Raw genomic sequence first — 22,815 nt, forward strand, 5'->3', positions numbered from 1 at the left:
CTAACTCACCTTTTTTCTGATGGTACCAGTCTCTTTAACAGCCAAAGATATGGAATCTCATGAAGCCAGATACACAAAGTCAAACGGAGCAGCTTGCTCACGATGGAGGCAGAGGCTTCCCAGGTTCTCACAGTTCTCCCTGAGTTCCCCCGACCCCGACTCCACAACACCTGGACGTTTTGGAGGCTCTGGCTCTGTGTACCTGCTTATCACCAGGTGCCAGTTACCGAGACGAAATGATCTTCGCACACTGCTGGTGAGGCTACATTACAGAGGATTTCCTTTAAGGGTCGCGTAGATCCATTCCTAGGTGTGGCATCACCCCTCAGCAGCACCAGGCTTCTTCAAGTTTGCCTAATGTCTCTTCTTTTTTATGATTTTGACACATTTCGCATACTATAATATCCACTTTTATAATGGGTACTACTCAGTGGTTTTCAGTATATTCACAAGGTTATACAAACATCACCATGACCTAATTCTAGAAAGTTTCTATCATCCAAAAAGAACCTTCACACCCATCACAAGTCAATTCTTTCTAGGAGGGGTTTAAAGAGGTCTTCATCAAGTACAAATATGCCAAAGTTTCATGAATTAGAAAACGAGGGCTGGGGAAGGGAGGAAGAAATTCATGTGCTCAGTGGGGCATCCGACAGCAGAGGAAATGTAGCTTCCTACAGGACGAGACCAAGTTCAAACCCCACCAGTGAGACACACACACACACATACGCACACACCCTGCTCCCACCATCCCACCCTATTCTTACCCCAGTTACAGGCAACCCACTAATCTCTGTCTCCATGAGCTTGCTTCTGCTGAACATCTCATATGAATGGAACGGTATGATGTGTGACCTTGCTGTCCGGCTTCCCTACTGAACACGTTGCCTAAGTCCATCCACACTGAAGCATGTGTAACTGCCTCATTACCTTTTTATGGCTAATACTCCATCACATGGGAATAGCAGATTTTGTCTACTGGTTCCTCCACTGACGAAAATTTGAACTGTTTCAAATTGGCTATTATTATGCTTCTATGAACATTTGTACACCCACTTTTTATAGGCGTGTGTTTTCAGTTCTCTCGGGTAAACATGACTAGCAGTGGAACTACTGGGTCATACAGTAACCATGTTGAACCTTTTGAGGAAGGACCTACTCCCTTAAATGAGGGCTGCATTCTTTTCACTGAAGTATACTTGATTTATACCACTGTGTTAAGTTCAAGTATACAGCAAAGTGATTCAGTTTTACATATACATATATGCACGCATGCACAAGCCACTTCAGTCATGTCCAGCTCTTTGCGACCCCATGGACTGTAGCCCGCCAGGTGCCATGGGATTCTTCAGGCAAGAGTACTGGAGTGGGCTGCCATGCCCTCCTCCAGGGATCGAACCCACGTCTCTTGGAATCTTGCACTGGCAGGCAGGTTCTTTGCCACTAGCACCACCTGGGAAGTAGTGTGTGTCTGAGTTTTAAGAGCATTTATTGTCACTGTGGCTGCACAGGTCTTCGCTGCTGTGCCGGGGGCCTCTGCTGTTGCCGAGCACAGGCCTAAAGTGTGTGGGCTTCCCTAGCTGCAGCGTGCGGGCTCAGCTGCCCCATGGCACGTTTGATCTTGGTTCCCAGACCAGGGATAGAACCCACGTCCCCTGCTTTGGAAGGCAAGTTCTTAACCCCTGGACCAGCAGAGAAGTCCCAGCAGTGTGTATCTATTCAGTCCAATCCCCTGATTTATCCCTCGCTGCCTTTCCCCTTTGGTAACCAAAAGCTTGTCTTCTCTGTCTGCAAAGACTGTTTTTGTTTTATAAGTAACTCCATTTGTACTATTTTTCAGATTCGACCTAAAACTGATATATGTCTTTCTCTGTCTAGCTACTTCACTTCGTATGATAATCTCTAGGTCCATCCATGTTGCTACCACTAACCTCAAGAAAAATATTTTCACTATCAACAAGCTCTTTTGAGAGGAAAGTTCATTTACACTTTGTACCAATGTTTCAAAACTTCTTAAAGTAAATTCATCTTTCCTGGCTTGACCAGTGGAATCTTCCAGGTGTTTTTAGTGATAGTAAAAAGTCACCATCACTTGGCACTGTTTTCAAGGGCATATCTGAAAACTCAGTTTTACTGAGAGAGTTTCCATAAAGCCCATCCGAGACCTGGAATTCTCCTCTCAAAGGTCTATGAAGGCCTCCCTCCTCCCCTGCCGCCCTTCCTGTCTCACTGGCACCTTCAGTGACAAAGCCCTTTACTTAACTTTACCCCAACTCTTTCTAGGAGGGACTTAAAGAGGTCTTCATAAAGCACATCTAGGCCAAAAGTTTCATGAATTAGAGAACGAGGGCTGGGGAAGGGAGGAGGAGATTCGTGTGCTCAGCAGGGCATCCGACAGCAGAGGAAAGGCAGCTTCCTACAGGATGAGACCAAGTTCAAACCCCACCAGGGAGACACACACGGGCAGACGACTTACCCCACTTTACAGACAAAGCTAACACACGTGGGACGGCGCCCGGCACTCAGCGAGGGGGAGCTATAACGGGACAGGCACCGATGCCCCCACCCTGCCCCCGCCACCCTGCACGCCGGCAGCACCCCTGCCCCCGGGTCCCCAGGTCCCTCCACCACATGGAAACCAACACAAGCTGCTCCTGCAGATCGTGGGAACCAGCTCTGAGCTTTCTGGCAACAAAAGCAGAAAGGGAAATGTGATAAATGTCAGAACTGTTATTAAAAGGAAGAAGCTTATGGTTCTCCCAGTGAGGCACTTTTTCCCCTAAAAATACGTTATTTTTAAAATCTCTCTGTAATGACTCCTTACCTGGGGGATAGTAAGCAACAGTATTTGGTAACAAGTGTTCTTCAGTAGGAGGAGGGCATGGGAACCCACTCCAGTGTTCCTGCCTGGAGAATCCCATGGACAGACGAGCCTGGCGGGCTATAGTCCGTGGGGTCGCAAAGGGTCAGACACGACTGAGCGACTCACACACACACATTCTTCAGGAGACGGTTTCAGAGCAACCAAAGCAGATTCTTTTCACAGTTGCTTCTTCAGTCAGCTCTTTATAGGAATGGCACAGCATTCAGCGCAGGTGACTGCAGGGACAGGCTAACGTGGTCCCAGCACAAAGCTTCTAGAGCCCACCTGGACCATCTGCAATGTCCGTTTGGAGACCAGCAGCATGGAGGAGGGAACACCATGCGTCTCATCCATGGATTCGCCCAGCGCATCAGAGCCATGGCAGGGTCGGTCCAGACACAAAGAGGGGCTCAGACCCAGAGCTCCACGGCTCCAGGAGACAAGGCGGACCCAGTGTACATGCTAACCACACACACACACACACACACACACACACACACACTGCACTAGCCTTCTGTGCGTAGACAAAGGACTCCAGTGCTGAGCGTGCAGGTGATCCAGGGATCAGGTATCTGTGAGTCTGGGGTCTCTTTCATCTCTCCCAGTCACTAGAGAAGGTTTCACAAAAGAGCTAGAACTTCAACCATTAAGTAGGGGAAAACCTCAGCCAGTCTGGATAGTGAGCAGACAGGTACAAAATTTTAAATTCAGTTTCGTGAGAGGGTTTGAAGTGGCCTACAGCCCAGTGAAAACTCCTGATGCTACAGTGAGCTAGCATTGCCAAGCGTCTGAAACAGGCCACCAATCCACGTGGCACACACATGCAGCAGGTTTTTAAATGCAAACATTACACGCAACACAGAAAAAACTCAGAGGCTAAGAGCAGAACTGTGCTGGTACACACAGGGAGGGGCTAGCAGGGACCACCCACCAGAGCCTGGTCCATACTCTCCACAAGAGCGGCGAAAGACTTCTAGGAACCCCTGGGGACCCAACAAGGTGGAGTTTGAGAACCACTGGTCTCTGGCTTAAGTGACTCCCAACTATTCTGTTCTGGAGGGTGGTCCCCACACATTTAAGAGTAAATCCTCATATTTATTGTAAGATAGATATATAGATATACTATGTACCAATATATTGCATAATTGTAAAATATATAAAAAGAAAAAATTTAATAAAAACAAAAGAAAAATATTCTTAAATATTTTATTAGAGGTACAAAAATCTTTTGGGCTCTCATTAGTGAAAGCAATGAGGCTGAAAATACTATATTATGTAGTCCATACTGTTTTACATTTAGGAACAAAACTGACCCTATATGATTCACTCTGATACTTGTTTAATGGTGTAACAAGGGGAAAAGACACCTCACAAAGTTACACTGAGCCGGGACTTCGCTGGCAGTCCAGCGGTTAGGACTCGGCACTTCCACCGCAGGTGGGCTCAGGTTTGATCCTTGGTCAGGGAACTAAGATTCTACATGCCTCAACCCGGCCAAGATATTTTCTCTTTAAGTTACACTGATCCAAGAACTGTGTCATCAACTGCACTTATTAACTCATCCATTAGTAATTTTTAAAAATTTTTTCTTATGGAAAGGTCTTTGCTGAAGTTCAGCGGATAAAGTCCCATCATCCCTGACATCAAACACTTGTGTTCATGAAGACTAATCAGAAAGAGCATTTTTAACAAAGAGGTTTTTAAACACCCATCGAAAGTCAGATAGTTTCCTGCTCCTTGTTAAATGCCCTTTCCTTTGAAGGGCCAAGTAATTATGTATGGGCCATCCCAGAAAAGGGTCAGCAAATCTGGGACACTTTTATTCTAGTGACAGAAAAATATATACTTCTGCCTGAAGTAGCTGCTATACCTCTTGGTGGCTTTAAAGATTTTCATGATCATTCCTCCTCTTGTTACAAAGTACTGCACAGATTGTACTGTTTGAGAGACTTGCTTCATCACAGGAAGCACACAATGGTTACCTGGCTCGGAGCCACGCCCTGCAGGACATGAGCCACCTGCGCCACGCTGGCTGCTGCTCATCGCCAACAGCTGATGCTGCAGACTGGCAAGAACCCAACAGCGCACTCAGCAATTCCCACGGCAGCAGCTCAAGCTCCCGCGCACTGGGGGAAACTCGCGGGAGCCCCGCAGAAAGTTCCATATGAGAAAGACACGCAGTGAAACACCACCAGGTGAACCAGCAGCTCAGCGTCCACGCTGGACAGCTCTGAGCGTGTGTCGATGACAGCGCGTCTTTGCAAAGCGGTGACAAACGGCGAGGATGTGGAAGAGGAGAGGCCACGGGGATCTGAGAAGCTGGCCTGGTGCCCATCAGGTACCCCCCTCCCCTGGCACAGATCTGGGGATGTTTCAGAATGCAATACAAATGTTCAGTTGTTCAAAGTATATGACTACTTTTTCAAACAGCGACTAGCTTGTTGGCAGAAAAATTTTTACCAAGCTGTTTGGACCTGCCTCCTTAACAAATGGACTGTTGGGTGCCACAAGGGGAACCAGAAATAGTCGCTGAGGCTCTCAGGGCCATGGGGGCGGCTGTCCCACAGTGACGGGGGGAGAGTTGGGGAAAAGCAGGTCTGGGACCAGAAGAGCCGGACTCCAGCTCTGCCCTCAACACCCAAATGCCCTTCAAACTGCCTCTTGGCAAATCACACAGGAGGGAACAGGGTGCCCTCAGTTCCAAGGTCCTGCAAGCTGGGGCTCTCTCCCCCAGGGAGGACACGCCCACCCGGCCCTGGAGAAATCCACAGCTTTCTCAATTAAGGCCACCTGTCCAAGCCAAGCACTGAAAGGAGAAACCAGGTTCCCATTGTCAACAGAGGCTGAAAGGACCGACACTGAGGTGTTTGCCTCATCTGACCAAACCGGCAGGGTAACTCACGCCCAGCCCTCCACTTCAGCATCCACAGGGACAGCGGGGAGTATCCATCAGGCAAGTGGCCATTCAACGTCCTTTTCGTGCTTTCTGCAGCACCTGCTATTTGTGCCCTGCTTACAATACCATCCTGACACTAAGAAGTTTTCTGGTTACTAAATGTTTAGTTAAGTGCTCCAAAGCAACCACGTGGGAATCCTTTGGGAAACTGCAGAGTCCCTCCCAATGAGGAAGCACTAAGTGGCTTCAGTCGTGTCCGATTCTTTGTGACCCTATGGACTGCGGCCCGCCAGGCTCCTCTGTCCATGGGATTCTCCAGGCAAGAACACTGGAGTGGGTTGCCATGCCCTTCTCCAGGGGATCGTCCTGACCCAGGGATCAAACCCATGTCTCTTATGTCTCCTGCACTGGCAGGTGGGTTCTTTACCGCTAGCACCACCTGGGAAGCCCCCCAGTGAGGAACGTTGGTAACAAATGATTTAAGGTAGCGAATGCTGCTGCTACTGCTAAGCCACATTAGTCGGTAGAGGATACACGTGCCAACAGGAGGTGCCCTGGACAGCCAGCATCTCGGCTGCGCCACGTGCCTTTCCAGCATGGTCCAGGACACCAGAGGGGCCCACGCATTCCCAGGGAGGAGCCTGACCTCCCTTTGTTTCTGCTTAGTGAAAACGGACACACAAACCCTAAGTCCAACAGGCAGAAACAACAGAGTCTCTGGCTCAGGTTAACAACCATCACCAGGAACGTGAAACTCCCCATTTCCCATTAGTTTCACCGTCTGAGCTAATAAGAATCAGTTGATTCACTTGTCTGCCCAGTATTCTTACTTTTTGGGTGATCAATCATCACAGGGTTCAGGCTCAAAGTGGTATTAAGATTTTGGAAACAGTATATGAGAGGCTATAATATTAAGTTGATCAGGTCTAAACTCAAAACAAAAAAACTGCCCTTATTGTTGACAGAAACTGCAGATACACAAGAAATCCTGCACACTGACAAAAACAAGCACAGGTATGAACAGAAAAGGTGGCATAAAAAATACTGTAAATTATCCTAAAAGGATTATTAAATAGCATTTTCCATGAAAACAGTGCAGTGAGGTATGTGAGCAACACTCTGGTTATAAATAAGAACATAGTTTCTCTCAAAGCATGAAACCTGTTTAAAAAGACACAAACAAGGGGACGGATGGAGCAGCCAGCTGGCCAGCGGGAGCCGGAGGAGAGTGGAGGAGGGGCTCAGAGAATTAGATTCCAGAGACCCTGAGGGCAGGAGGCGGGCAAGGTCAGTATTTACACAGCTAGTGTATTAATTAGAAATACATGAAACCGGACAGAGCAGAAGTGCAGGGCGTGATTATTGATCGAAAGTCGCTCAGTCGTGTCCGACTCTGCGACCCCACTGACTATACAGTCCATGGAATTCTCCAGGCCAGGACACTGGAGCAAGTAGCTGTTCCCTTCTCCAGGGGATCTTCCCGACCTAGGGATTGAACCAGGGTCTCCTACACTGCAGGCAAATTCTTTATCAACTGAGCTATCAGGGAAGCCCATCTTAGCATGTACTAAATCCAAAGATTGCTGGAACACTTTTCAAATATGCATATTAACAAAAATACAACAACAACAAAAAGTTTCCACAAAAACATCATAATGACTGCTTTCTCTACCACAAAACACTGCGATTTCCCCCACAAAAGGTACCATGAACTCGGGGTGCTGGGACCTTCCTGTGTCTATCCTGTCCCAGAGCTAAAAGGGTGGAGTTCTTAATCATCACATATGCTGGCTCAGGGTCCAAACATCTGCATGAACCACAGAGAAACACGGGCCTGCAGGCAGAAACGGGGCAGCCAGCCGTCTCCCTCTAGCAAGGAGGGGACATGGTGGACTGCAGACACCCAGGAAGAAAAACCTTTGCAGAAGAGACCCAGTTACACTGCAGTTCCCAAAAAGCAAGCTTCTATCTCAGAACTTAAGCAGGACAGGTAAGCAGGAGAGAACTCGTTTCCGACAGCAGGACACGCTGGTCCACCAGCGCCGGCCGGCCAGGGTGGGCTTTCAAGCGCTCAAGCATGAGCCACCAGCCTGCTTCAAGCCACCATCCATCCTGAAGGGATGGAGAAGACCTGCTAAGATAATTCCATCCATCAGTTCATCCGTGGGAATGTGCAAGAGAACAGATTCACCAGCAGACAGTTCCTTCAAAGGATCCTACATTTCTTGCCACGGCCACGCTCCCCGACCTCGGGAACCAGCATGGGGACCAGGCCAGACCAGTTCCCTGCCCGCCCTGCTCCATCCCCTCCTGACACAGCCTCGCTGCGCCTCGCCCCTCCCCATCCCAAGCCTGCTCTCCAGACCCACTACCTTCGCTCCCTGTCCCCAGATCCATGGTGCACAACCTGCCAGACCGCGCTGCTGTATGAGGCACATGATGTACGTTTTCAGTGAGATTACTAGGAGCAGTCATTCCTAACAGGATTTAATAACCACCTATATGACACACGCTACTTCGCTTCAATTAACTAGTTTAGAATCCATCCATTTACAGAGAAACACTCCAAACAAATTAGCTTACTCACCAGTAACAAGTGGCAGCATCCTTTTTAATTATTAAAATTCAGGGGCAACAGGATGCAAAACACACAGAAGCTGGTTTAATCTTTCCTGAGGGGGAAACTGAAGACTGGGTAAACAGCTTTCTGAGTAGATGTAAAACAAGAGCCAAAAAAGGGAAGGAGGTGGAGTTGATATAAATGCCCATTCACCCTGATATAAGCAAACTTCACGTAAAAACTTAACTTACTTGCCAATATTTTCAGGCAGAGACTGCAGTGAGATGTCATTTACAGAAAGACATGTCAAATTCTGTAATTCCGGAAAGCTTTCTGGCAATCTAAAAAAACAATAAAAAATGTTATAATTGATAAAGAGAATTGCATATATGGTGCATAGCGAACATAATTATAATGATTTCTTCTTCTATTTGCTGATTGAAATAACTTCCTAAAATTACATCATATGTGGCATGTTTGTCTTGTCTAAATATAAGGGGAAAAAAAGTAAGGACTTGGTTTACCTGGCAGTACAGGGACATGATAAATACTTGTTGATAAAGTGATCCAGAAATAAAGGAGAAAGACATACAAATTTTAAGAATAAAGAAGAAAAAGTGTCGTAAGCCTACTGAGCACTCTATGAAAGAAAATGGTAAATACTTCCTACAGTTGGAAGTGCCTAAGAGTGAAAACACTTTATTGATTAACAGAAAACAGAAATTTTAGCCCACAAGATTATCATAAAACATAAGACAGCTGCTTGATTTTTTTTTTCCTGTAGCTTATAATACCCAGAGCAAAGCTACAGATTACTTACACCTGATCAGCTGACAGCCAATTGCTACTTTCTTAATATTTTTCTTTTGAGTTGATCAAAGATGCCAATCATGTGAGATGATTATATGTTTCACAATGTTCTACACAAAAAAGAAATTCTGCATTCTTCTCTCAGACTCTACTGAACAGAGAAGATTCAAAATAAAATTATTATTTAAATACTTATAAAGAAAATTTACTTTCAATATTTCTATGGTTACCAGTATTTGGGGCTTAAAAACACCAACTGAAGGCAAAAAGATCTCGTTGCATCTAAAATGCTGAAGGTCTTTATACATAAATCTGCTAAGATGGAGACGAGAACACATAACCCATTTTTTGCAGGGGGCAGTGAGGGCTTCTTGCCTTAGTGATGGCCTCTAGATTAGAGTCTTTCATTTCTTTCCTCTTTCTAGGTTCCTTTTTTAAAAACCAAATCCTATGTTGTGTGACATTTAATATAGAGAATTCTATGAAAGTATTAATGAGGGCTTTCATAATTGATGAAATACATTCTCAGGAATGGTTTTTACAAAGTTGCAAACTCTTCCACTGTGGAAAATTCTTAAAGAGATGGGAATACCAGACCACCTGACCTGCCTCCTGAGAAATCTGTGTGCAGCTCAAGAAGCAACAGTTAGAACTGGACATGGAACAACAGACTGGTTCCAAATAGGAAAAGGAGTACATCAAGGCTGTATATTGTCACCCTGCTTATTTAACTTATATGCAGAGTACATCATGAGAAACGCTGGGCTGGAAGAAGCACAAGCTGGAATCAAGATTGCTGGGAGAAGTATCAATAACCTCAGATATGCAGATGACACCACCCTTATGGCAGAAAGTGAATAAGAACTAAAGAGCCTCTTCATGAAAGTGAAAGAGAAGAGTGAAAAAGCTGGTTTAAAACTCAACATTCAAATAACGAAGATCATGGCATCTGGTCCCATCACTTCATGGCAAATAGATGGGGAAACAATGGAAACAGTGACAGACTTTATTTGGGGGGGCTCCAAAATCACTGCAGATGGTGACTGCAGCCATAAAATTAGAAGATGCTTGCTCCTTGGAAGAAAAGCTATGACAAAGCTAGATGGTGTATGAAAAAGCAGAGACATTACTTTGCCCACAAAGGTTCATTTAGTCAAAGCTGTAATTTTTCCAGTAGTCATGTATAGATGTGAGAGTTGGACCATAAGGAAAGCTGAAAGCTGAAGAATTGATGCTTTTGAACTGTGGTGCTGGAAAAGACTCTTGAGAGTCCCTTGGACTGCAAGGAGATCAAACCAGTCCATCCTAAAGGAAACCAGTCCTGTATATTCATTGGAAGGATGGATGCTGAAGCTGAAACTCCAATACGTTGGCCACCTGATGCGAAGAACTGACTCATTAGAAAAGACCTTCATGCTGGGAAAGATTAAAGGCAGGTGAAGGGGATGACAGAGGTTGAGATGGTTGGATGGTATCACTGACTTGATGGACATGAGTTTGAGTTGGTGATGGACAGGGAAGCCTGGCGTACTGCAGTCAGTGGGGTTGCAAAGAGTCAGACACAACTGAGTGACTGAGCAACAACAATAACCTCTCCTATAGAGTATTAGAGGTAAGTTGTTGTTTTTTTATCTATAGTTCAAAAGATGCAACTTATCTCCAGAAACTATATATATATATATATATATATAATTATTCTAAAACTAGCTAAAATGATCTTAAATGTAAGGAAAATATATTTTTAAGTGGCTGGTTTGCTTTTTCACTGGCTGTTAACATTAAGAGCTAAGCTAGTGATGTGATGGGCTAGGCTGAGGAAGGCCAGACTTACAGTGGGGGAAAGAGGAAAGCTAGTCTGAGCTGTCGCTTGGCAGCTCCGTGATCCTAAATGGTTGTTCCATCTCTTGGAGCTTCAGCTGCTTCAGTAATAAAATCTGTAGGCCATGCTGAATAATTATTAAGGTCCCTTCAACTCACAGATTCTTAACTCATAATTCTTGAAAGAACACTCCTGCCACATTAAAATGGCTTTCCTTCAAGAAACCTGCCAAACAGGAGGCCAGGGTGAAAACTGAGTAGGCCTCATATGATGCAATGTGTTCTGATCCAGAGTTTTGGGATGATGGTAAAGTCACGTGTCAGCAGACATGAGGGGAAAAAACATAAGAAACAGAGAAGGGGATTAAGCACCTGGAGAGCTAACAAATATCAGCTGCCTAACCCAGAAGCTGCCTTCAGCACAAGCAGCTCAGCTTGCTTCCACAAACACTAGTTGAGGGTTCACGCCTTTCCAGGAAGGACAGTAGGGCAGCAGATGCAAGCTAAGTGACAGAGGGACACAGTCCAGTCCAGGGGCCTGGCTCGGAGCGGTCACTCACGTGCAGAGCTCCCGCGTTATGAGACAAGTACACAGAGAGCATCACAGAGCCCAGAGGAGGGGCCATGGGAGCCACCAGGAAAGGGACCTGCAGGAATGTGATGCGTGGGCTGCATCTGAAAGGTGAGTGAAGGGACTGGCACCGTCAAAACAGAGGGGGAGGGAAATCGAGGACCAGGCCAGAGAAGGCAATTGAGGGAAGTGAAGGCCGGGAGGCAGGCGGAGGTCAGACAGAGTGTGGAGGAGACTCACAGCACGGTAGGAGCTCCCCACCTGACCTCATAGGGGTGGGAGCTACGGAAATGTCTGAGGAAGAGGGACAACCACACGGACAAGGATGGTCAGGAAAGAGGATGAGACGGGACGACAGTGGTGACTCAGAAAGCAACCGGGCTGGAGCTTACTAGAACACTATTTTCCATAAAAATAAGCATTATTAGTAACATGAAACTGAAATTCAAAGGAGAAAAAAACAGAATTAAAGACATACTTACTTCTTAAAAATAAGCAGGTACAGGAAAAACAAAGTGAAATAGAGCATTCCCCATACCCAAGAAGACCCAAGCAATTTTGAGATAGATGACTCCCAAGTTTTAACTTAATCCCAATTTCTCTAGACACTTTAAAAACAAACAAAAGGAATGGAAAGGAAAAGTACTTTTCTTTCTTCTGAGGTTGCTTAGAGTCTGGAGAAATCTTAGACATGGGCCCACGTGGCCCAGGGATACCCCAGGACAGACTCCAGAGAGCTGTCCCCGCATTGCTATGTGGGCAGCAATTCAGTCACCCTGGTACCACAGGTGCCTGGAATCCACCGGTCAGTGGGCTCACAACTGAGCCAGGAGGCAAAAGGTGCCTTTAGCACTACGGTCAGAAAAGCAAGCAGAAAGGTTACCTGGTCAATGGGTTTCCGCTGAAGTCAGCGATCTGTAGTGCTTTACAGAATGAGATGCTCTCTGGAATTTCAGGAATATCTGCAGAAGGAAAGAACATGTCTATCACTGGCCACCATTGTTAGCTGCTTCTACCCTCCTCAACGTGGACCAGCAAGTACCGGCACACCACTACCTCTGCTCAAATGTGGCGTGTATTTCCAAAGTACTTTTTCTACATTTATATTTGCTTTCCTGATACAAGATCTATTCTGAACAGAAGCATGTTCAAGCAAAACATTAAAAACAATCCCCTCCACCAAGTCCCATCACCTCATCAAAAGTCGCTGTTGTCATTCCCACGAGGCTTTTCAAATCCCCCTAAGTGTTCATATGGTTTCATTGGTACAAAGTATTCTAAAGTACGCATTTTTAGAATTTGTTTATTTTTAATTGAAGGACAACTGTTGTACAATATTGTGTTGGTTTCTGCCATACATCAACATGAATCAGCCACAGTATACACATGTCCCCTCCCTCTTGAATCTCCCCCCCACCTCCCACCCGTCTCGGTTGTCACAGAGCACCAGTCTGAGCTCACTGAGTCATACTGCAAATTTCCACCAGCTGTCTATCTTACACAGAACAATGTAATGTCCCCATGCTGCTCTCTCCATTCACCACCCCCGCTCTTGCTCCCACTGTGCCCACAATTCTGCCATCTATGTCTGTGTCTCCGTTGCTGCCCTGCAAATGGGCTCATTAGTACCATCTGTCTAGATTTCATATGTATGAATCAACATGCGACATTCGTTTTTCTAGGTTCTAGGTTCATCCGCTTCATCAGAACCGACTCAAATGCCCAACAATCCCACTACTGGGCATACACCCTGAGGAACATGACTGAAGAAGACACATGTATCTCAACGTTCATTGCAGCACTGTTTACAGCAGCTAGGATATGGAAGCACCCTACATGTGCATCCACAGATGAGTGGATAAAGCAGCTGTGGTACATATACACAATGGAACGTTCCTCAGCCATAAAGCACGCATTTTCGAACTACAGATTTTCTTCCGATTATGAGCATAATCTGGAAAATACAGAAAAGGCGGCAGGGGGCGGGGCGGGGGGAACCACCAGCGTTCCCATCACACAGTGACGATGTTTTGTTCCAATGTAGTTTTTATTTGTCACACACAGACCTGCAGAGACTAGGTTCATGCTTCACTTTATGTTATTTTACAAACTTTCCCCCGTCATTATTTTTCCAAACAGTTCTCCATTCTTAGTGGCAGAAAAGTCCACTGCCTAGCTCTTCATACTCCATGCAGCCAATCCCCAATTGCTGGACATTTAGGTTGTTTCCAAGATCCTAAGGTGATAATTATGTTTATGCTCACTCCTGGTTATTTCCTTAGGCTAAGCTCCCACAGAGTAATCACTGTGCCAAAGGCACTGACAAACAGTGCTAAACCGCTTACGAGGGGGCGAGGTATACCCTTATGCTTCCGCTACCGATCTTCCCCTCTTTTCCGTCTCTTACATTTTAAAACTGCCTGTGTTGTTAGTAAAATAGTCTGGTAACATTTTGTTTCCTATTCCTTTGATTACTAATGAGGCTGAATATTTTTCCCCATGTTTACCTGCCACTAAATGCTGCAGTTCTTGAAATGACCAAAATTGCTATTTTAAGTTCCTCTTGTTTAAACCCTGAGATAACAGCTTTCAGGGCTGGAAAAAGTTAGTTTCTAGTATTTAATTTCAAGAATACATTATTTTGGACATACTAACATTAAGAAGTGATTCCCAGGTGGCTCAGTGGTAAAGAATCTACCTGCCGATGCAGGAGACACACGAGACGCAGGTTCAATCCCTGGGTCGGAAAGATCCCCTGAGGAGGAAATGGCAACCCACTCCAGTATTCTGCCAGGAAAATTTCATGAGCAGAGGAGCCTAGCGAGCTACAGTCTGTGAGGTCACAAAGGCCGCCACGACTGAGCTCGCAACATTAAGAAGGGCTGAAATAGAAGAGCTTCTCCTGGTCCCATGCTGTTTCTTCCAGCAGCTTGACAAAGGCAAGCAGAGCCTAAACATACCTGATATTTCTAAACTGGGGGTAAAGAGAGACAGAAGGCGTCAGGGGAAGATGGACGCCCTGCACCAAAGCTGCACAGTCATCAGAAGCTACATACAAGCTCTCAGTACAAATTTTAAAGCTGCAAATATTTAAATCTGTGGTGACGTTTGCCTCACACAAGTCTCTGCCTTGTCATATAAGTTAGTAAAGAACACACGTTTCAATTTAAAAAATTGGTCGTATAAGGTAGTAAAGAACACACATTATTTATGGTCCTAGTTCATAAATACGATAGCAGTATACACACACAGACACACACACACACATATATATACACATACATACACAGATATATATTAACACATATATGAGCACATACATACACACATATACAAGATGTATATATGTATACATATGGTTTGTCCTCAGTTGAGTCTGGAACGAATTTTTAAAACACACAAACGTTTGTAGGCCCTGAGGCGCATATACAGTGAAGACCTTTTATGCATATTACCTTATGTAAAGTAAAGTGGAAGTTTCTCAGTCGTGTCCGACTCTTTGCAACGCCATGAACTGTAGCCCAGCAGGCTCCTCAGTCCATGAGATTCTCCAGGCAAAAATACTGGAGAGGGTTGCCATTTCCTTCTCCAGGGGATTCTTCCAGACCCAGGGATCGAACCCGGTTCTCCTGCACTGCAGGTAGATTCTTTACCATCTGAGCCACCACGGAAGCCCATTATCTTATGTAACTGCAACATAAACGACTGTAACTTCCATTACCCAAAGTGGGCACTAAGGCTCAGAGATGACGAACCCGCCCCCCCCCCCGCCCCGCCCCGCCAATGTCAGCAGTCACTTTACTGAGGGCTGAGGTCATGGTGCTGTTGGGCATAAGAATGAACAAACTAGTGAACATAACAGAAAAGAGGCAGACTCAGGGATACAGAGGTCAAGCTGGAGGTCACCACTAGGGAGGGGTGATGGGGGAGGGGAGCAAGAGGTACAAACTACTGGGTATAAAAAGCTACAAGGAGATGCTGTACAATACGGGGAGCACAGGCAATATTTTATAGTAACTATAAATGGAGTGGGCTTCCCTGGTGGCTCAGAGGTTAAAGTGTCTGCCTCCAATGCAGAAGACCTGGGTTCAATCCCTGGGTCGGGAAGATCCCCTGGAGAAGGAAATGGTAACCCACTCCAGTATTCTTGCCCAGAGAATCCCATGGACGGAGAAGCCTGGTAAGCTGCAGTCCACGGGGTCGCAAAGAGTCGGACACGACTGAGCGACTTCACTCACTCTTCACTCTTATAAATGGAGTATAAGCCTTAAAAACTGAATCACTATAGTGCATACCTATAACTTATAATACTATCAACTATACTTCAATTTTTTTAAAAAAAAGAAAAGACCAAAAAACGAAAGACAGAACGAAGGCAGGAACCTCCCTCTGTTACAGGAGCAGCACGGCTATTCAGGCAGGCAAGGCCACCCAGGCAACAGTGCCGGCTGGTCTGCACCCCTGACTGCACCTCCTCAGCCACCACGCCAGGTCCTGCTGAGTAGGTTTTTCTAAGGCTGAGAATAGAGGTGCAAGGGCTGCACCTGCCACCTCACAAGTGCTCAGGAAGGAGGTCAAGCTGACACCCACATGTACGTCATACGGCAGCTTTCCGAGGAAAAGATCAAGGACACAGAGAGAGTGAAGGCTTGTTACTGGGTGGAAATCTTTAACACTTCAAAGAGCATCAGAAGCATCCCTGAAGCTCAGGATGACGGGTTTACCAAGGAACACATGAGCAGTGGCTGCCAGAAACTCTGGTCAGGGCTGGTCTGGAGTCAGCGACTCTGAAGGTAGAAACAGCAATGTGGGAGAAAACAGATAGGCCCAGTCCAGATGGAGGTGGGCGAGGTCCGCCTGGCAGGAAGGCAATCCCTCCCTGGGCAAACCTACTCACACACAAAACCAGCAAATGGAACACAGGTCTCAACTCCAAAGACTTTCTTTCTACCTTATGTGTGTTCCTAACTTGAAAGAAAAGAAGGCATTTGCCTGTAAAAATAAGAGCCTTACACAAGGAAAGCAAGACAGTGGTTTGAAGAGTCCTGATTACTGGTTTGCTTTAAGTTACTAAAAATATCAGAACAGAAAGCTGAGGATGGGGAACAGCCACTCCTCCTTAAATACCCAGCTAAAATGCCACACCCTCAAGGACACCTCCTTTGGTCCCAAGATTAGGTTGCATTCCCCTGCTCTCAGCTTCCTTAGGCTTCAGCTTCCTGAAATCTGTTATAGTTGTAATTAAATAATTATTTGGTGATGGTTGGATCACAATAAACTATGGAAAATTCTGAAAGAGATGGGAATACCAGACCACCTGACCTGCCTCTTGAGAAATCTGTATGCAGGTCAGGAAGCAACAGTTAGAACTGGACATGGAACAACAGACTGGTTCCAAATAGGACAAGGAGTACGTCAAGGCTGTATATTGTCACCCTGCTTATTTAACTTATATGCAGAGTACATCATGAGAAACGCTGGGCTGGAAGAAGCACAAGCTGGAATCAAGATTGCTGGGAGAAATATCAATAACCTCAGATGTGCAGATGACATCACCCTTAGGGCAGAAAGTGAAGAGGAACTAAAAAGCATCTTGATGACAGTGAAAGAGGAGAGTGAAAAAGTTGGCTTAAAGCTCAACATTCAGACAACTAACATCATGGCACCTGGTCCAATCACTTCATGGGAAATAGATGGGGAAACAGTGGAAACAGTGTCAGACTTTATCTTTTCGGGCTCCAAAATCACTGCAGATGGTGACTGCAGCCATGAAATTAAAAGACGCTTACTCCTTGGAAGGAAAGTTATGACCAACCTAGAGAGCATATTCAAAAGCAGAGACATCACTTTGCCGACTAAGGTCTGTCTAGTCAAGGCTATGGTTTTTCCTGTGGTCATGTATGGATGCGAGAGTTGGACTGTGAAGAAAGCTGAGCACTGAGGAATTGATGCTTTTGAGCTGTGGTGTTGGAGAAGACTCTTGAGAGTCCCTTGGACTGCAAGGAGATCCAACCATTCCATTCTAAAGGACATCAGCCCTGGGTGTTCTTTGGAAGGACTAATGCTAAAGCTGAAACTCCAGTACTTTGGCCACCTCATGCGAAGAGTTGACTCACTGGAAAAGACTCTGATGCTGGGAGGGATTGGGGGCAGGAGGAGAAGGGGACGACAGAGGATGAGATGGCTGGATGGCATCACCAGCTCGATGGACCTGAGTTTGAGTGAACTCCGGGAGATGGTGATGGACAGGGAGGCCTGGAGTGCTGTGATTCCTGGGGTCGCAAAGAGTCGGACACGACTGAGTGACTGAACAACTGTTTACATTGTACTAGGTATTAGAAGTGATCTGGAGATTAAAGTGTATGGGAGGATACACAAGATTCCGTGCAAACACTGTGCCGTCTTATATAAGGGGTTACAGCATCCCAGATGCTGAGGGATGTCTATTTAAGCTCAAGCAGCCCACAGTGCTGAATGAATGAAGGAGTAAATGAGAAACTCACATTGCTAAGCCTCTGCAAAGACAGTTGCTCTCTCACCTGAGTCAGGAAATACCCCCCAGTCTGTTTTTACCAGTAAGAAAACTGTTCGGTCCTAGGCCCCTTATAAGAGAGAGCATAAAGCTTGCAGGTTATTCCCAGCTGAAATCCCCTTTAGCTATCTTCCCAGTGTTTTGCTCTGGATAAATGTTAGTTTTAAGACTAAACATATGAAAAAAAAAAATACAGATAAAAAACCACTTCTCAGTGAGGTCAAGGCTGAACACAAACCTCATTTAAAACCTGTAGTTTCAGTCCCCTCCCCCACCCCTCTCTGCCTGCCAGGCACACGCAGGCTCCAAATCCCTCTGTCATTCTCTAGTATTTCCCGCCCATCTTTCCTATTCACTCACATTATCATCAGTCCAGCTCAGGCTTCAGTCCTCTAGAAGACTACACTATTCTCTTTTAGTTTTACTTTGCACTAGAGTACAGTTAACAATGTTGTGTTCGTTCCAGGTGTCCAGTAAAGTAGTTCAGTTTTACATATACGTGTATCCATTCTTTCTTGCATACAGGTTATCATAGAATATTGAGCAGAGTTCCCTGTGCTACACAGGGATTATCTAGTCTATGTATTACACTATCCTGCTAAACAGTCTCTCTCGGAATCCAATTAGTCATCCATCAAATCCAAACAGTCACCAGACCGATTTGCACATTTTCCACACTTCCAGGTCTGTGGCGCCTGACAAACTACTTAACCTGCCTGGGCCTTGATTTCCTCATCTGTAAAATGGCTCCTCAACAGATATTTTCAAATAATACCAGCATATCATACCTTAACTGCTGCAGAAGTTCAGAGAAAGGATACAATGAGACAAAGCAGACAAGCTTTGAAATAAATAAATAAGAGGAAGAGAGAAGCACAGGCAGAAACGTGATCCTGAATGCTGAGCGGGGACAGGCTCGGCCCTGGGCACAGCTGCCTGAGCTCAGGGCATCAGTGCAGGACTGTCTGCAGAGAGAGACCTCTTGACGGAAGACTCCCAAGACTAGGCTCAGTGTGTGCAGTTAACTTGCCAGACACGGAGTTTACTCCTCTGAAAAAGGGATAATCACAGCTGCAGCATCGGGCTGTCAAAGGATAAAGGAGAAGCACACAAACCACAGGGCACAATCTCCTGGCCTCTTGTTTTATACTGGATGGCAGTCAGTAGAGAGGACCACTGTTTTCCATTCAAGGCTGAGCATTTTTTTTACATTGAAATGTAGTTAATTTATAGTGTTGTATTAATTTCTGCTATACAGCAAAGAGATTCATATATATATATATACACCTATATATATATATATACCTATATATATATATCTGATATAGATATGTATACCCACACACCCACCCTTGTTCTTTTTCGGTCAAGCTGCCTGGGATAGAGATCCTAGTTCCCTGACCAGGGAGTGAACCCTCAATCCCTGAAGTGGAGGCCTGGACTCTTAACCACTAGACTGCTAGGGAAGTCCCCTATACATTCTTTTTTTAAGTCTTCTTTCCCATGATGTTTTATCACAGGATATTGAATATAGTTCCCTGTGCCCTACAGTAGGACCCATTGCTTATTTATACATAAACGTTTACACCTGCTAACCCCAAACCCCAACTCCACCCTCCCCAGCCCCCCTCAACAGCCACACGTCCGCCCTTTGCAGCTGCGAGTCTGTCTGTTCCCTCAGCAGCCACACGTCCGCTCTTCGCGTCTGCGAGTCTGTGTCTGTCCCTCAGCAGCCACACATCTGCCCTTCGCGGCTGCAAGTCTGTGTCTGTCCCTCAGCAGCCACACATCTGCCCTTCGCGGCTGCAAGTCTGTGTCTGTCCCTCAGCAGCTACACATCCGCCCTTCGAGTCTGCGAGTCTGTGTCTGTCCCTCAGCAGCTACACATCCGCCCTTCGCGGCTGCGAGTCTGTCTGCCCCCTCAGCAGCCACACGTCCGCTCGTCATGTCTGCGAGTCTGTCTGTTCCCTCAGCAGCCACACGTCCGCCCTTCGCGGCTGCGAGTCTGTCTGCTCCCTCAGCAGGAACACGTCCGCCCTTCGCGGCTGCGAGTCTGTCTGCCCCCTCGGCAGCCACACGTCCGCTCGTCGCGGCTGCGAGTCTGTGTCTGTCCCTCGGCAGCCACACGTCCGCCCTTCGCGGCTGCGAGTCTGTGTGTTCCGCAGCCGGGTTCCCTCGTGTCATGCTTGGGATCCCGCATGTAAGTGACGGCACGTGGTAACCGTCTTTCCCCTCCTGACTTGGTATGATCATCTCTGAGTCCATTCATGTTGTTGTGAATGAGGGTCGGATAACGTGAAGAAGAGCAGTGTGATAAACAGAGATGAGAGGATTGAGAGCTTCTGCTGCTGTTTTAACTGAGAAGCAATAGTGATTAAACCCTAAATGAATATTTATTAACATACAAATATGAGAAATAACTCATGAGGTTTTCATCTCATTAAAGAAGGTGCCCCCAAACTCCTAACTGCCAACATTCAGCTTACTTCAAGCTTCTATACAGATTTTTTAAAAGGTTAAAAAAAAAAAAAACAAATTTAATCACATTTTTCATGAATTCAAACAGGCTTTATCTCATGTATGTCCAAGAATAAAAGCATAAAATTTGATATTTATAAAATGTCTGAGAATGATAGTAAAATTAAGCAATCTCTTCCCTACAACTTTCTTAAGATAACCTTCAATCTGGACCCACTTTAAGCTTTCCTCGTTTCTGAATCAGAACTGCTTTGAGTTTACTTAAAAAGTAAAAATACCAAATCTGCTGCTTACCAATATAACCATCACTATCACCTGTATCCAGGAGACGTATAATCAGCCCTAAACTCTGCAGTGCCAAAAATCTTCATCTTCACCACCACCAAGCAGACACCACCCTGGCACCAAGAACCCAAGGGCTTCTGAGAGAGAACACACTTCTCGCCGCAGATTCTGTCATTTAGAAAGTGATCCAGAAGGACAGGGCTGCCCTTCCTGGCACTCCTTTTCTCAGCAACCACTTTTACCACCTCAGGATGTGGTTCCACCTTCCGCAGCCCCCTAACCTACAAAAGGAATACAGAGGCTTAGTCTGCATCCCTTGAGAAGGGATTGGACGCCCAGGAGCGTGAAGGTGGACCAGCACCTCTCCTAAAAAGCTATCACCATCGCAGGGCCCGCCGTGTGATGGACACAGGCTGGACTGGACTGAACCTCGGGGTTCCTTCAACGTCTGTGTGAGTACAGAACCTTCCAGAGCCTTTCCTTTCATGGAGAACTGCATGCAGACAGCCTGCCCAGTCTGTGACCACAGTCCCTGTGCACAGAAGCCTAAGTTCTTTTTGAATAAATGGCATTTCTCACTGGTTCTATATAAAGAGCATCTCTTCTCCTGGGTTCAAGACCTGTATGATGTCTGCAGTTATAGTACTAGGCTCTCTCCACTGAGAAGACTGTGACATTTGAAGCAAAAAGAAAGCCTTACATATGTGGTAGCTGTTCCCTAGTGGCTCAGCTGGTAAAGAATCTGCCTGCAATGCCAGAGACCCAGGTTAGATCCCTGGGTCAGGAAGATCCCCCGGAGAAGGGAATGATAACCCACTCCAGCATTCTTGCCTGGAGAATTCCATGGACAGAGAAGCCTGGCAGGCTACAGTCCATGGGGTCACAAAGAGCTGGACACAACTGAGCGACTAATACTTTCACACTTTTCTCTAAGAGTATCTAACCCGTGTTAATTGATTAAAAATTGGAAGGAGAGCGTTTAAAGGAGAACTGAAAGGCTTAAAGAAAGCAAATTATGATCAACATCACATAATTTGGTAAAACTGAAAGGAATAACATTTTAAAACTCTAAAGACACAGTCCGTGGAAGGCTGGTAAGTTGAAGATTTATTACTGGACATGGAGCAAGAGCCGTGTCAGTCGCCGTCTGCACGGACGGCACTGGCTCCGCTGTCCCGCGGGCAGGCCATATCCAGCGCAGACGACTTCTCTCCCGGGACCCCTCACCTGAGTGCCAGGGCAGCCCAGTCTCCTTCCCACTGAGCCACAAGGGAGGCAGGCTTACTGAGGGTCAGGCACGATTCCAAGCACTCTGCATAAATGAACCAGTTTAAAGCCTCACAACAGCTCCAAGGAAGTGACCCCCACCCCCGCTCCCTGGGGAAGGAAGCTCGTCAGCAGGACTGCAGGGAGGAAAACCCGGACCATCTCACCCCACTTTCCCTGGAGCCTGAGCTCTGGACCATAAAGTCATCCCGACTCTGAAAGAAACCTGTGAGGTCAAGAGAAACCATCCACCTCCACCCGAAGGCCCGACCCGACAGCCCCCAGCGTGTGCCCCTCAGGGAGGCAAGGCCACCACTGTACGGGGACCCCCGTCCCCCCGTCTCCAGCACGTGCGAGCGAGAGAGCCTGCGGGGAGGGCTCCAGCCCACAGACCTCTGAGGGCAGCTTTGAACGTTCTTTTTTTTCCACCTAATTCCTCTGATTAAACGAAACCAAGCTAATAATTCATTTTCAAGAGAACATCACAAAAATATCAAAGCAGCAAAGGAAAAAGTTCAAAGCTCAATTCTCTGCTTTGGCTAATCTTTACCAACTTTTGACTCTGATGAAGCTTTGAAATCAAGTATGGTATTTGCCTAAGTACAAAATATTAAGCTATTTCGTCCTTGTTTCTTGCTTAAGGTAGCTCCTATGAGGGCACTATTGACAAAAAGGCACCAGAGCGTCATCAAATTCCAGGTATATTGTCCCCAAACCCCCTCAAATAGATGAGGCC

At 46.2% G+C, this 22,815-nt stretch overlaps 1 protein-coding gene across 1 annotated transcript in view; it reads right to left on the reverse strand.

The window, feature by feature from the left end:
• LRRC1 (leucine rich repeat containing 1) overlaps positions 1–22,815 on the reverse strand; it is a 129,918-nt gene that overhangs the window by 35,838 nt on the left and 71,265 nt on the right. The window contains exons 3-4 of the mRNA XM_069564108.1: positions 12,402–12,480; positions 8,571–8,660 (exon numbers count right to left, since the gene is read on the reverse strand). Of these exons, the coding sequence (XP_069420209.1) occupies positions 8,571–8,660; positions 12,402–12,480 (169 nt within the window). The remainder of the gene's footprint in view (positions 1–8,570; positions 8,661–12,401; positions 12,481–22,815) is intronic.

Source organism: Ovis canadensis, chromosome 20 (genome assembly GCF_042477335.2).
Source record: "Ovis canadensis isolate MfBH-ARS-UI-01 breed Bighorn chromosome 20, ARS-UI_OviCan_v2, whole genome shotgun sequence".
Classification (NCBI taxonomy): domain Eukaryota; kingdom Metazoa; phylum Chordata; class Mammalia; order Artiodactyla; family Bovidae; genus Ovis; species Ovis canadensis.